Consider the following 11,544-nt stretch of genomic DNA (forward strand, 5'->3'; position numbering starts at 1 on the left):
GTGTTTTTAAAATGCTGACACTGTAAATGCCTACAACTACTGAGACTTAGTCCAAATAACACTATTAAAAACTGAGTAAAAAATAAAGATAAATTAAAATAAAGATCTTCTGCCAGGCAAACTTTGTTCTGCTGCAAGGTATATCTGATTTATAAAGAATTTTGAGAAATTTGAGGAACAATCCTGCATTTTATTAAAAATTAACTTGGGAACAATATGAGACACAGATTGGTTAGTAAGATACAGGAAAGATGAATAAGAAATTTTTGGCAGAATAAACTTTAATCTCTTGGGGTTTACATTTCAATTTACATTTTGTGGTTTTTGATTTGCCTTGTTTGTCCTATGCCTTGGGCATATTCTGTGCCTTGGGCACTGATGACATCCTTGTACTTGTAATTTCTGTGTAGTATGCTGGTTTGCTTCCTACTGAGGTCTGCAGATCCTGAAACTGTAATCCCTGCTTCAGGTACAAGCAGTACTCCAAACTGCTTCACATACTGGGATCACCCCAAAGATTGGCCATGCAACTCAAAGATACTTTCTAGCAAAAAAAATGAATGCCCATAACTTTAAAACCCCCACATTTCTAGTTTTATCTACATAGTTTTAGCTGTGGAGTGATTCAGAACAACTCTGTTGTGTAAGAGCAGATGCAGGCAGGTGAATATTCTTGGCCTAAAGCAGGGGCGGGAAGAGAAAATATTATCTGCTTGTCTGTTCCAGTTCAAAGTCAAACAGATGAGTTTAAGATCTGTGTGACTTAACCTATTTGATTTTACATTGGAAATTAATGAAGACTTGAATTACCACACCTTGCCTCCAGCAGAGATTTTTTTCTCTTGATGTCCTTATCTGCACATCAGATCAATGATTCAGGAAATGTCCTGGGTCCAAGTTGTGCACTACTGACAGTGTCTTCACTTCAGCTTTAAATGCTACAATCCCAGTGTCACATACCTCCAGCTCTTTTAGAGAAGGGCTGAGTAACTGCCTTTAAAAATTTATATGGTTTGCCCTCTCTCACTATCTACTTATATTTTGTATTTTGAAAGCCTTCTTTATTTAAAATACTCTAGATAACTCATACTGACTTGATGTTATTCATTCAATTGCCTGCAACTGCACATAGACACCATAATCTTGTCCTAAAGTGCTTGCAGTGAGACAGAATACTCCACTGCTCTCTATTAAAATATCTGCAGAGTTCATGAGACCTGTGAAGACACATGTAGAAAATGTGATCTGTTGTAGTGCTTTGCCAAATGTACCAAAAGTGAGAACCAGATATGTACAATTGTTGTCCATGAGGATCTTAATTTAGTTTGGTTTCCAGGCTTCAAGTTGTATATCTTCTGCCTGACACATATTATAGCTTATTATTGTAGCTGGGTATTAGAATTTTTAACACATTTCTTTTTCAGTTGGTGAAAGCTTTAAAAATGTGTTTAACCTTTAGCCTGTGACAGATATTGAGCCATTTAATATGCTTACAGTTAAATAGCAGTAAACTGCTCAGTATCTCATTCCCTTAAAGATACTATATTATTTTGTCTTATATGTCTCAAAGAAATCTTCTCCTTGGCATTGATCTAGTCTTGCAAATTAATTAAGTATTGATACATTGATACACATAGAGCAACTTTGAATTCTGTTTTTTGTGATTACTAATATAACAAGGGAGTTCTTATTTTTTCTTTTTCTTTTTTTTTTTTTTTTTTATCTCATATTCAGTATAAGATGTTCCTTTCCTTTTCAGGGACTATTGAGCACCATGTATTATGTTACAATAATTTGCATGTAACAAAATGACAATGTTTCAAAGCTAATTTCCCCCATGTTACTGTTGATGGTAGCAGCCAGATGACTACCTTCAAATATGTTTCTAGGATCAGTTCTTCTCTTTTTCTATGAGTGATAAGAATTGTGCTTTAATGTCAGTGTAATAACCAGAAAATAAATAAAATTATGTTAAAATCAGTAATGCAACTCATGGTCAAATTATGAACTGCACATTAAAATGCACATGTAAATATTTATTGTGTAAATAAATAGGTAATTTGTTTTCCCAAGTTTAAAGCAAGTAACTCTATTTACAAATCTAGTAATTGTGTTTACAAATAAGAATACAGTATCTCCTTGGGATGTAGATTCCTGAATTGAACATGAAAATACTAATTTGCATCTCCAGTCTGTATGCATGAAAGTTTAATTAAAAACATAATTTTAATTTTGAAACTTGCCACTTCAATTTTGAAAATGTGTTACTACACCAGAAAAAAACTGACATAAATTTGAGGTAGAGTGTCTAGATTAGACCTCTCTGGCTGAGAGAAAATGCTGTAGGGCAGTACTGCCTTTTAAAAATTAGCACAAAGATGTATGAATTAATAAGATCAATTATAAAATGCCAAGCTCTAGAAATAAGGTTTAAATCCATGACTTTTAAACCTTACAACACCTGTGGGGCCACATCTAGAATATTGTATTCAATTCTGGGTTCCTCAGCACAAGAGAGACATGGACGTGCTGGAGAGAGTCTAGTGACGAGCTCAAAGATGATAAAGGGACCAGAGCACCTTTCCAATGAGGAAAGGCCAAAAGAGCTTGGAATACTCAGCCTGGAGAAGATAAGGCCTTAGGGAATCTTACCAATGTCTATAAATACCTGGAAGGAAGCTGCAAAGAAGATGGAGCAAGGCTCTCTTCAGCAGTGCCCACTGAAAGTACCTGAGCAGTGGGTACAAACTGAAACACAGGAGTTTCCCTCTGAACATCAGCACTTTTTTTTTTTTTTTTTTTATTGTGATTGTTACTGAGAACTGGTTTAAATTGCCCAGACTTTCTTGAGTCTCCATCCTTGGAGTCACTCAAAAGTCACCTGGGCATAGTCCTGGGCAATGAGCTGATTTATTGTGTTGGACAGTTAGACTTTAAGATTGTTCTCCAAATGTAATTTATTTTCTAAAACATTACTTATTTGATATTTTTTATATCACAACCCACCTTTCATTCTCCTTTTTACTTAGTAAGACCACCTTGTATCTTTGAACAGACCATCTTTATTATCTGGGACTCAATGTGGAGCTTCACTTAAGCTGCTTATGTCCACGTTCAACTCAATTTAAGGAAATCAGATGTAAACATCTAAATGTGGACAGAGACACTTACCATTATTAGTTTTGCTACTACTATATTTATCAAGTTGTTTACACATTTTTTGGTTTACTTTTCTCTGCATGTCATTTAAGGTGGTGTTCCTGTTACAAGACAAAATCAGGCTTTTGACAACTATGAAAATAAACGCCGAGCTTTTTCAGAATGCAGAAGGCAAAGTGTTGTCTGTAAAATGTGGAAGCCTGCTCATCACACACAGGTTAATATAAGTACTATAAAAAATAAAAATGTTATTTATCTTCAAAATCAAAAGAGTTTCAGGAATATCACAGATTTGTTTGTTATCACATGATTTTTGAATAAATGTGCTTAGTCAGCTTTCCATCACTGCTAATGAAAAGAATAAAACAAACTGGAATACATCTCTATATTTGTGTACAACAATATTTTTTTCACTTGAAAACATTTCATGATATGAAATAATAAACAAAACATGTTCAGAAGTTAAAATAGTTGCCTTAAATTATACTTAAAATACTCTTACAATATTTTTGATAGAATTCATTATGTGTTGTCCAGCTGAATCCCATTCGATCTGCATTGGATCCAGTACAAAAGATGAAAAACCTCTCTGAATCTGAGGAAGGTATAGTAACACAACTCACTTCACCTCTTTGTTATGCATAAAGTATGAAAGAATATACCCTCTGTTTAATGTGACTTGTGTCTTTTGGCATCAGTGATTTTAAGTAAGAAGGGATAATTCTATGCAGCAATTTTTTTTTCTGTAAATGTAACAGATCACATCATACAGCATGATATTAATGGCTGTATAAATGCATTGCAACAGATATTCAATTTTCATTTCATTCCTGTTTGTTTTTAACTGTATGTGTCACATATAACTGTGTGATGTGGACAGGTATTGCTTGCTATCATTACATATTCCCAAACTCATTAGGACTTGCCCTGGTGCTATTTGTAAGATGCATTAGTGTTTTAAATTATTTCATTTTCTAACATATTGTTTTTCTTGATTTTGACACCTTTTTTGTCTTTTAACATCGATTTTGTATATTTCACAGACCTACAGTCATGCAAATGAGCAGTTTATTTAAATGTTATTCAAATGAACATTTCTCATTTGACATTCCACCTGTAATCTCTTCAGTTTCAGAAAGCACTGCTCAGTTTCTAGTGGCAGAAAAACTAGCAAGTACACCCATTGCAGAGTGTGAAATCCTGGCAGCCATGGACCATGTGAAGACAGCCACCCAGCCGTCACTGCTTAAAAGGGCTCCGTGTCCAGGCAGGAGTGCTCTTTCCATAGAAGAACAGAAGATTTTCCAGTCTCTGGATTGTCTGAATAAAAAGCTCCAAAGTAAGTCAGATAATAAATAGAATGCTACATCAATTGTTTAAATAACTTTATAATTTGTTGCAATTGATATTTTTTAATTAAAAAACAACAAAAAAAAATCCTGTTATAAAAATTTCTATTATTATTATTTACTAAGTGTAGCAAACAGTGTATCAAATCAGGAAGCCCTTCTTTAAGTCAATGAAATTAACTTAAAGTAATGGTAACTTTGTCTCAGTAAAAAATAACTCTAAATGTAATGGGAGGACACCTTCAGAAACTGGCTCAGTGTAACTGTAGATGTCGTTGGTAAGAGATGTTTGTCAAAATTATTCCTTCAAGGTGCATCAGGTGCATCAGCCCCACTAGGAAATCTGTTCCAAAACATCAATCTTAATTTTTTTGCAATCCTTTTTGCAAATTATTGCCCTCTATGTCATATAGTTTTGCAAATGTAGCCCTTTATAATGAATGCTTTTCTTACTTATATTTTAGAATGTTCCTGTTGTCCATGAATTCTGAAAGGCTAGAAATAAGGAGTTCTGACACTGCTGCAAATAAATCTAAATGTTTAAGTGAATATTACTTGTGCAACCATTTTAAAAATGTCAGACTTACCTAAGTGTTCTCTATCTTGTTCTTCCTTTATGCCAGGTGGATTTCTTACCTGCTTTATACTGGTGCTCTTTATATGAACTCCCTAATTACATCTTCTTGGTTGTGAAGAATGTGGGGAAAAATTCTGTACTTGTTCTTGACAATTTTTTCCCCAGTGATTAATTAGCTGTGATAACTATTACATTTGAAAAACAAATTTACTTCTTGAGTCTCTTGCTACTTTAGGATTTGCTTTGACTGATGTGATCATACAGGTCTTCCATTAAAACTTCACATTAGTTTGGCACAGTTTTGCTATTTTGTGTGCTCCATCCTGTACTTGAAATCAGTGGGGACCAGTCTCTTCACTGGTCTGCTTAGCTTTTTATATGATTGGAGTAACTGCTTGCCATTTGCACTTTACATGAAATTTCCAGCTCTCCTGAATTTTACATTTTCCTAGGACTTTTGTCATATAAAATTTTACATGCCAATTATTTGAGTTTATTGCAGTGTGCTTCCTTAGAGTCTGTTGATTTCACTTTGCTGTTCCAATATTCCTTCTAAACTGCACCATTTTATGATCAGATTACCCAAGTTTATCTCCTTATTGACTGGAATCAAACTAAACCAGGGCTTATTAAACTTCTGCACACTATCCATATATTTCTACATTGCATTGTGAATGGTCTGACTTTGAGGAAAAAGGCTTCAGTTTCCTATAAACTGCAACAGCAGAATAAAAGATCTTTACAATTGTTTGGAAACTTTCTTCAGCTGTAGCTTAAAACCATTGGTCTGTCAAACATTGGTTCAGAATTTCATTTTTTGATAACCTGTGGTTATTGTTTCCAGGCAAATTGAAATTAAAAAATACATTTTTTACCAGAGAAATGTTTCAGTATGAGCTCACATTAAAAATATATATATGAGAAGAGAAATATGAGTATATAAAACTAAATTTCTGTATAAGTAACAGAGAACTGACAAAGAAGGGAAAGGTTAATTCAGCAAACTAACTGGGAGCAAGAATGCTGAAGTTTTCAAAGTGTGAAAAGGAAAACTGCAAGAGAAGTACATGACAATATGGAAGAAACAGGGAAAGAGTCATAGGAGTTAACAGACTGCACATGAAGTAACTGTGAAAGTTAATGTAATACATACAAGTACATATTTATCTCAGAAATTTAATTAGCTAGCCTAATTACTTGGGGATTAAAACTGGTTAATAGGAATCTGGGAAATTTTGCAGGTAGACTTACATGTAAGTACTTGTAAGTAAGTAAGCATTGTAGGTATTTACATATCACACAAGTACATTGCTTTTCTAAACTGTTACCTTTTTACATCCCTTCTTTTGGCTTTGTTTTCACTTGTTATCAAATTAAAAAACTGTGTAGCTTTATATTGGTGTTTTAATGAAAAGCAGTCAATCACTGGCCAACCTACATCTGGAATATTTATTGCCAGAGGGTAGATGTCATTCTTTTCTCTAGCTTTAGATGTTTTTATTGATACTAAATTTTTTGTGCATATACTATTTAGGTGCAAATTTTAAAAATAGAGGTAAGGCCTATACTTGTGCACTAATGTTTTGAGTTGAATATTTGACTGTAAATCTTGTTTTTGTTTAAGTATTTCATTTATATAATATTTGTTATATACTTACATGTTATTTTTCAGATGTTCAAGAAGCCATTATCAGAAACCCATTTGCTTCACATGTTTTGCAATAAGCAGCCCTTGGTAAGTATTTAATTTAAATGTGTTCAGCTTTAATTTCTACAAACTAACATTATGGCCTATTTTATTGTAAAATAATAATTGAAAATACTAATATCAATCAGTTCAGCTGGCTTGCCCTATTTTCTGTTTATGTAAAAGAAGTCCCAACAAACATGAACTTTATATTCCTGTAAACAAATTTTAACACTTTATATTAGACTGCCTCATCCTCTGACATTTTCATTTTAGTATCTGAAGACACTTGCTAAGTCCAGAAAGTTCCAAGAACTTCTAAGAAACAGTATTTTAGCAGGGTATATATATAAATATATATATATATATGTATATATATATACCCTGAAGTATATATAATTCATAAATAATTTGTATTTATTAACAACGTAGAAAGAAGAGGGGTAATTATGCATGGCAGTGCATAAAATAATTGTTAATGCAATGAATTCCTACTTTGACCTGAAGATATACCATTTTCTGTAAATGATAGGTATTACCTTTCTTCAATACATACTTGTATTTTGTTTTGTATATCAAGATCTTGTCAGTTGGAAACAAAATATGATACCTGAAATGTAAAGAAATGCATAGGTATATGAGTGTCTGAAGTACAAAATTTGCTTTCCAAAAGTCCAGTGTATGATGCAGGAGTTCGTATTTACAATTCTGTATCATCAATTTTCTCGTATACTATAAATTTACACAGAAGAAAAATTAAAGATATGACCAGATACTTAGAAACATAAACTCATACAATTGTTTTGTTAGAAAAAGTTCTCTCAGATATCAAGTCCAACCATTAACCCAGCATGCCCAGTCCATCCCTAGCCTACCTCTTTAAGTGCCACATCTACACATCTTTTAAATAGCTCCAGGGATGTGGACACCACCACTACCCTGTGGAGCATGTTTCAATGACTGAAAGCCTTTTCCATGATGAAAATCATCCTAATATCCAATATAAACCTCCCCTGGCACAATTGGAGGCTGTTTCGTCTTCTCCTGTCACTTGTTACCTGGGAGAAGAGACTGACCCCACCTGGCTCCCCCTCCTTCCAGGCAGCTGCAGAGTGATGGGTCCCCCCTGAGCCTCCTTTTCTCCAGGCTGAACACCCCCAGCTCCCTCAGCTGCTCCTCACAGCACTTGTGCTCCAGACCCTTCCCCAGCTCCGTGTCCCTTCTCTGGACACGCTCCAGCCCCTCAGTGTCTTTCTGGCAGTGAGGGGCCCAGAGCTGAGCACAGCATTGGAGCTGTGGCCTCAGCAGTGCCCAGGGCAGGGGGACGGTCACTGCCCTGCTCCTGCTGCCACACCACTGCTGACACAGGCCAGGATGCCACTGGCCTTCTTGGACACCTGGGCACACCCTGGATCATGTTCAGCCACTGTCAAGAGGTAACTCCAGGTCCTTTTCTACCTCCCAGCTTTCCAGACACTGCCTCCAGTCTGTAGCATTGCCTGGGGTTGTTGTAGGTTTTCTTTAACAAAAATGTTAAAGAAAATATTCTTTATTCATAAGGCTTTTGCAACTTTCTGAATTTGAGACCAGAACACCTCAGGAAGCATCGCAGCTCCTAAATTCAAAATGATTGCCTGGTTTTGAAGTGGGACTGTGAAAAGATCACAGTGCATCAGTGCCTTTCTTCTTGTGAATCTCAGTAATATGTGTGACTTGGAACCTCAGCTTCCTTTCTTCTGCATCCTATCTTATAAATGTAATTGTTTACGGCTAAACCACTTGTAAATTTTGCTTTTTTTCTGAACAGTTACTTTTATTGGATCTAAGTGTGTTTTAATAATACATTTTTGAGCTTTTTCTCGTGGCCCTTCATGGCTGTCCTACATTAAAAAGAAAAAAAAAAAGGAAACAAAGCTGTTGTCTTCACCACTGTATTTCCCTGGCTTTCAGTAGACAGAAATCTTTCTTGGCTGACTGATCCATGGAAAAGTTTTCTCCCACTAATTCATCTACAAGATTTGTTTTTCATGAATAAGATAGAAATGCTAGATATTGCTCAGGCTGTCCAGTCTCTGGAACTGTAAGTTCTCTGATGGACATTTAAGACCCTTCTTTCACTACAAGTATATATTAAACATTGAAACAGGTGTCCAGCTATAGATATATATTCAAATCTCAGCCACTGCTTTGGAATTCGTCTTGGTGATAAGAATGAACTGCCATACAAGTACCCAGCTGCAGAAAAAGTATAGATGGATGTGATTTCATCAAATTTTCTAGGAGAAAAAATGGGGTTTTAAATTTTTACTTCACCAAGAGAACAACTTGTTTCAGTTCTCCTTGTTTCAGAGCAGCCAAATAAAATATGGCTATTTATTCAGTAATTTCTGTGAAGGACATTGTCCTCTATAATACCAACCTCTAAATTCAGATGAAGAATGCAGTTGTTTATAGTATGGAAAACAGATCACATGATACCATCAAATGATGTTTCTTGAATATTATACATAACCACATTTCTGTTTATATACATGCATATCTCATTATTTTCTATTTTATTATAGAGTATTCAGCAATGCATGTCCTCCCCTTGGGTGAGCCCTGCAATGGCCTCACAGCAGTACCAGAGTACCTCCAGCTGGGAACCCACTGCAGTGGTACAGGAGACACTGACATTATCTGCTACAGGATCTTGTGGCTTTATGTACTTTGTATGCAGTGTGTATACTTTTTGACACTACAAAATTAAGAAAACAGAAACTCAAATAATGAATGTCAATTGACTGGTAAGCATTTTTAGGATAATTAAGTATATTTACTCTGCATTTTATCATAAAATCAATTTTTAAAAAGCCATCTGAATTGTAATGCCAGTTCTGGATTAAAGGCCTTTGTTTAACCAGCATGATACCTAAATCTGTGAAGTTAGTTAATTGCTAAGAAATGGTGACTTTTTAACTTCTTTTTCACTTCCTCTGCTGTTTTGTAAAAAGTAGATAACCATTCATAGAATCATAAAATCACAGAATCATTTCAGTTGGAAGATCATTGAGTTCAACCTGACACCACCGTATTTACTACTAAGCCAAGTACCCAGGTGCCACATCCACATCTCTTCTTTTTAAAAATGAGCAGAATCAGCCAACAAATTTAGGCTGTAATTAGCTGCAAGAAGCAATAAAAGCAATATACAAAATCTCTTGGTTGATAACTCTGTATCAGAGGCCTGATTTTCTGTTCACACTTACACGATAACAATTATAGAGTTTGTCTGGGGGGTTAAGCACTCCCGTACTTCCACCAGAGCTGTGCCTCATCCCCACACAGTGTTACTGCTACTCTTTGAAATAAAGTGTATGGAAGCTTAGGAGAGCCTTATTTCAAGAGTGGACTCAGTGCTGTAACAGTGCAACCATGGGAACATGTCCCCCCATGACCAATTTTGGTATTCTATAGATGGAATGCATCTTCCCAAAAGAAGCTCTTAAATGATCATTTGGCAAAAGTGTTTTAAAAACTTTGTTGTTCCCCATCATACCAAGATCATCATATCACTGTCATTAAAAAGTGCTGCCATTGCTCAGGAAGGAACCAGCCTGGAAAAAAAAAAAAAAGAAGAGGGAAACAGGGAAACATGCCCGTTGTAACAATGGACAGTTTATCAGGGTTTAGAGCTACCTGCTGGTGCATTGTGTCGGCCAAGACTAAGGTTAACTACATATAGCAAATAGCCTAAATTTTACAAAGAAGGTTTAGGGAAAGATTGTTTTTTTTTTCAATAAAATATTTTGAAGAATGGAATAATATATAATACATAACCTTTCTCCTCTAGCTAGGCATTGCAACATCTTTGGAGGAAAAATCTGGCTTAGAGGGGCTGACTTCAGTCTGGAGCCTATAAACTGTCTTTAAACATCAAAATTGCAGAAACTTGGTTTCTTATGACCACTGTTGCCATCTGTTCTGACAGTTCTGCCAGAAAAGGGAAACTATAGCTGAAGTCCACACACCTAAAGGATTTTGATGTGTGTCAGTACATACTTGGTCTTTGGTGCACAAATAAATGTAGAATTCCCAGCAAAAGGCATGAAACAAACTAACAAGGAGCATTTTGAGTAGGAACTCAAAATTGGTTTGCCTGAAATACTGAGCCCTTACAGCTCTGTTTGTCAGCAGTGCCCTGCAACATTCCAGTATGGTGAGGATTTCACATTTAAATAGCAGGGGAAGGTTTCCCCACAGAGATTAAGACAGGGAAAAGCAAATAATCCAAATACCAGAGGCCATGGTAGTGGCTAGTCAGCAAGCCAGAGCAGCAGCTTAACCAGGTTTCTACCCCTGTTAATCAGTTTAGGTGGCAAAAGTAAAGCCCATGAGTCAATTTCCTCAATTACATGAAGACATTGTTTCAAAAGCCTGTATCTACATTTCCAGGAAAATTATTTTGAATTAGTATTTTGACTTAGACTTACTTAGATTTGATTCAGGCTTTAACTCAAAGGTAATAATCTTGTTTCTGAAGTTGCTTTGGCTCTTATGACAATAGTGAAGTATAATTTTTGTTTAGGTGTCTAAACAGGGTGACCATTGGGTATGTGCACTATGAGAGCGGGCCCTGGGTCAGCAGCTGAATTCTGAGCACTTGTGAAAAGCCAGAGCAGAGCCTCATGAGGGTGTCACTGACAAGCACCAACTGTGTCCTGAGCACAAACATGGCCAGGAGAAGGCCAGGGTTAGAAAAAATGGGCTGATGTTAACACAGCCTTTTTGCC

At 35.7% G+C, this 11,544-nt stretch overlaps 1 protein-coding gene across 1 annotated transcript in view; it reads left to right on the forward strand.

The window, feature by feature from the left end:
* CEP126 (centrosomal protein 126) overlaps nucleotides 1-9,981 on the forward strand; it is a 36,773-nt gene extending 26,792 nt beyond the window's left edge. Inside the window, exons 7-11 of the mRNA XM_079297752.1 lie at nucleotides 3,252-3,376; nucleotides 3,676-3,763; nucleotides 4,289-4,498; nucleotides 6,758-6,820; nucleotides 9,337-9,981. Of these exons, the coding sequence (XP_079153878.1) occupies nucleotides 3,252-3,376; nucleotides 3,676-3,763; nucleotides 4,289-4,498; nucleotides 6,758-6,810 (476 nt within the window). The 3' untranslated portion in view covers nucleotides 6,811-6,820; nucleotides 9,337-9,981. The remainder of the gene's footprint in view (nucleotides 1-3,251; nucleotides 3,377-3,675; nucleotides 3,764-4,288; nucleotides 4,499-6,757; nucleotides 6,821-9,336) is intronic.
* The last annotated feature ends 1,563 nt before the right edge of the window (nucleotides 9,982-11,544 follow it).

This window comes from Erithacus rubecula (assembly GCF_903797595.1).
Source record: "Erithacus rubecula genome assembly, chromosome: 1".
In the NCBI taxonomy this organism is placed as follows: domain Eukaryota; kingdom Metazoa; phylum Chordata; class Aves; order Passeriformes; family Muscicapidae; genus Erithacus; species Erithacus rubecula.